The 2,375-nt window shown below is 44.6% G+C and overlaps 1 protein-coding gene across 1 annotated transcript in view; it reads right to left on the minus strand.

Moving 5' to 3' along the window:
• Akr1a1 (aldo-keto reductase family 1 member A1) overlaps positions 1-2,375 on the minus strand; it is a 16,592-nt gene that overhangs the window by 5,625 nt on the left and 8,592 nt on the right. The window contains exon 2 of the mRNA XM_004639186.2: positions 616-705. Coding sequence (XP_004639243.1) covers positions 616-699 — 84 coding nt within the window. The 5' untranslated portion in view covers positions 700-705. The remainder of the gene's footprint in view (positions 1-615; positions 706-2,375) is intronic.

The raw sequence follows: 2,375 nt of genomic DNA on the forward strand, positions 1-2,375 counted from the left end.
TTTAGCCTTGAACTTATGATCCTCCTGCCTCTAGCCCCAGGTAGCTGAGATTACAGGCATAAACCACCACATCTAACCAGGGCTTCTACATTTTTTAAAATGGTTACCTATTAAATGGTTATATAAGAATATAATCACCTTTGTTTGGAATCTTGTCCAGTAAAATCTAACATATTAATTATCTGGTTCATTAAGGAAAAGTGCTGATCCTTGGTCTACACAGTTCACCTGGCAATTCTTCAAACCTTGACAGCTGCTGTGTGCCTAACTCTGGATTGCACAGTGGAAGAAGCTTAATCTCAAGGTGCCCAATGGGACAGGGGAGACCAGATCACAGCAGGGGTGCACAGAGGCTCCATGTCTGCCACAGCCCTCAGTGTAGATGCAGTTAAAGTGTCCTTCCTATGCCCCTAGTCCTTCAGTCCCTCACAAGTCAGCCAACTCCGGGGAAGCCAATAGCTTACTATTGTCCCTTCTTTCACCATCCAAGCTCATCTTCATCAGAAGCAGTGAACAGGGGTGGGTTTGCCAGAGACAGTGTAGCCCTCACCTCCCAAATCCCACCTTGTCCAAGCAGAGTCTCAAGAAGCCCCCTCTCTGCCCCTCACTCCTCACCTGGCCAGGCTCACTTTTCCAGGTACCCAGACCAATCAAGGGCATCTTCTGCCCAGTGTGCAGGAGGACACAGGAAGCCGCCATCACCCCCTAAAACACAGATGGGAAGAGAATGAGGGACCTAGTGATAATCCTTAGATCTTCAATTATCCAATGATCAAGAAACCTGCACAACAGCCAGGGTTTGATCCCTGGTGTGCCATGCAGGCCCCGCCCCCAGGGCATGCTGAGTCAGGATTGAAACTGGGCTGGGTGGTGCACACCTGTAATCCCAGCACTTGAGAGGCTGAACACAGGCCGATCACTACCAGTCTGATCTACATAGTGAGACCCTGTAGACCCTGTAGCCCCTTACTAAAATACAAGAAGAAGAAGAAGAAGAAGAAGAAGAACAACAACAACAACAACAACAACAACAACAACAACAACGAGAACAACAACAACAACAACCCTACATAACAGATCAGAAAGTGGGTAGAAAAGACACATATGGGGAACAAACATGGTCGTGTACTTGTATGCGGAGGTAGTGGAACCAGGTGCCTGAAACTAACCAAAGCCACTAGTTCCTAAACAAACTACCAGGACTAACCATATCACCAAGCTACATACAGTCTGTGATAAAGAGCTCCAATAGGTGGTACAGGGGGTGCAGTTCAATAGTACAGATCTGGCCTAGAATGCACAAGTCCCAGGTTCAATTAAACATTGCAAAACAAGAACAAAATAAAAGAGCTCCACTCTCTAAAAGTCCAAGGCAAGGTGGCTCCCAGAACCACCTGTCTTCACTAAATAAGGTCTCAAGCCAGTGCAAGAGAGTCAAAGGCCAAGAGGAGACACAGACGAGGTGACAGAATAGGCCCAGAAAAAGAACCACTGCTGTGAATTGAATGTGCCCAGGAATTGTCAAGATGCCAGACCCTCCCATCATTGAACAAAGGCTGTATCAGCCAAGCTGGGAACTGGGCTCATACCAGGAAATACACGATTTATCATTTTCTGGTTGAGAAGACAGGCTCAGAGGGTAAAGTTACTTTTCTCCAGATCAATAGCTAAAGTGGCAAACCAACCATTGAAGGAATAGAAACAGGTAAATATAGACCTTTGAAAATATATGCCTTTCAACATGTACAGCAACATGCTACAGAAAAGAAAGCAAATTCTATAAGCAAGAACCAATGAGGTTCATTCCAAGAGGCAATGAAGGAAATATAAGCTTTCCTCTTCATCTTATCAGTACCATAAATATGAAATCTCCTGGCACTGATTTTATTGCCAATAATTCTTTTACAAATATGACCTTTGTTTCCAAGTTTTGAAAGACATAGTATAGAGCATGTAATAGCACAAGTTGTAAATCAACCAACACATCAAAAATGACTTTCCTAATATTTCTGACCCCAGTAAGAATTTTTACAATCTAAAATAACCTCATCATGCAAACGATTCTGCTAAGACAAAAACAAAACTCTTCAAGGTGGGCAGCCAACCATATACTGCTTAGGACAACAGTCTGTAACCAGAACTTTACAGGGATTGAGTGTGTCTGGACTTCACAGGAGATGCTACTGCCACTCAGGTCTCTGAACAGGTTCCTGGGCTTGATGTCCAAACCACTGGCTGCTGACCTCTCCCAGAGTTCCCATAGAGCCCACAGAGGGCTCTGAAATTACACCTGGGCTGGGAGCTTAAACAAAAGCCTGGCTCACAGGGAAAAGGAAAAGAAGCTTGAAGCTTATTTCTCTCTCTTTTTTTGCAAG

Source organism: Octodon degus, unplaced genomic scaffold (genome assembly GCF_000260255.1).
Source record: "Octodon degus isolate 3935 unplaced genomic scaffold, OctDeg1.0 scaffold00107, whole genome shotgun sequence".
NCBI lineage: Eukaryota > Metazoa > Chordata > Mammalia > Rodentia > Octodontidae > Octodon > Octodon degus.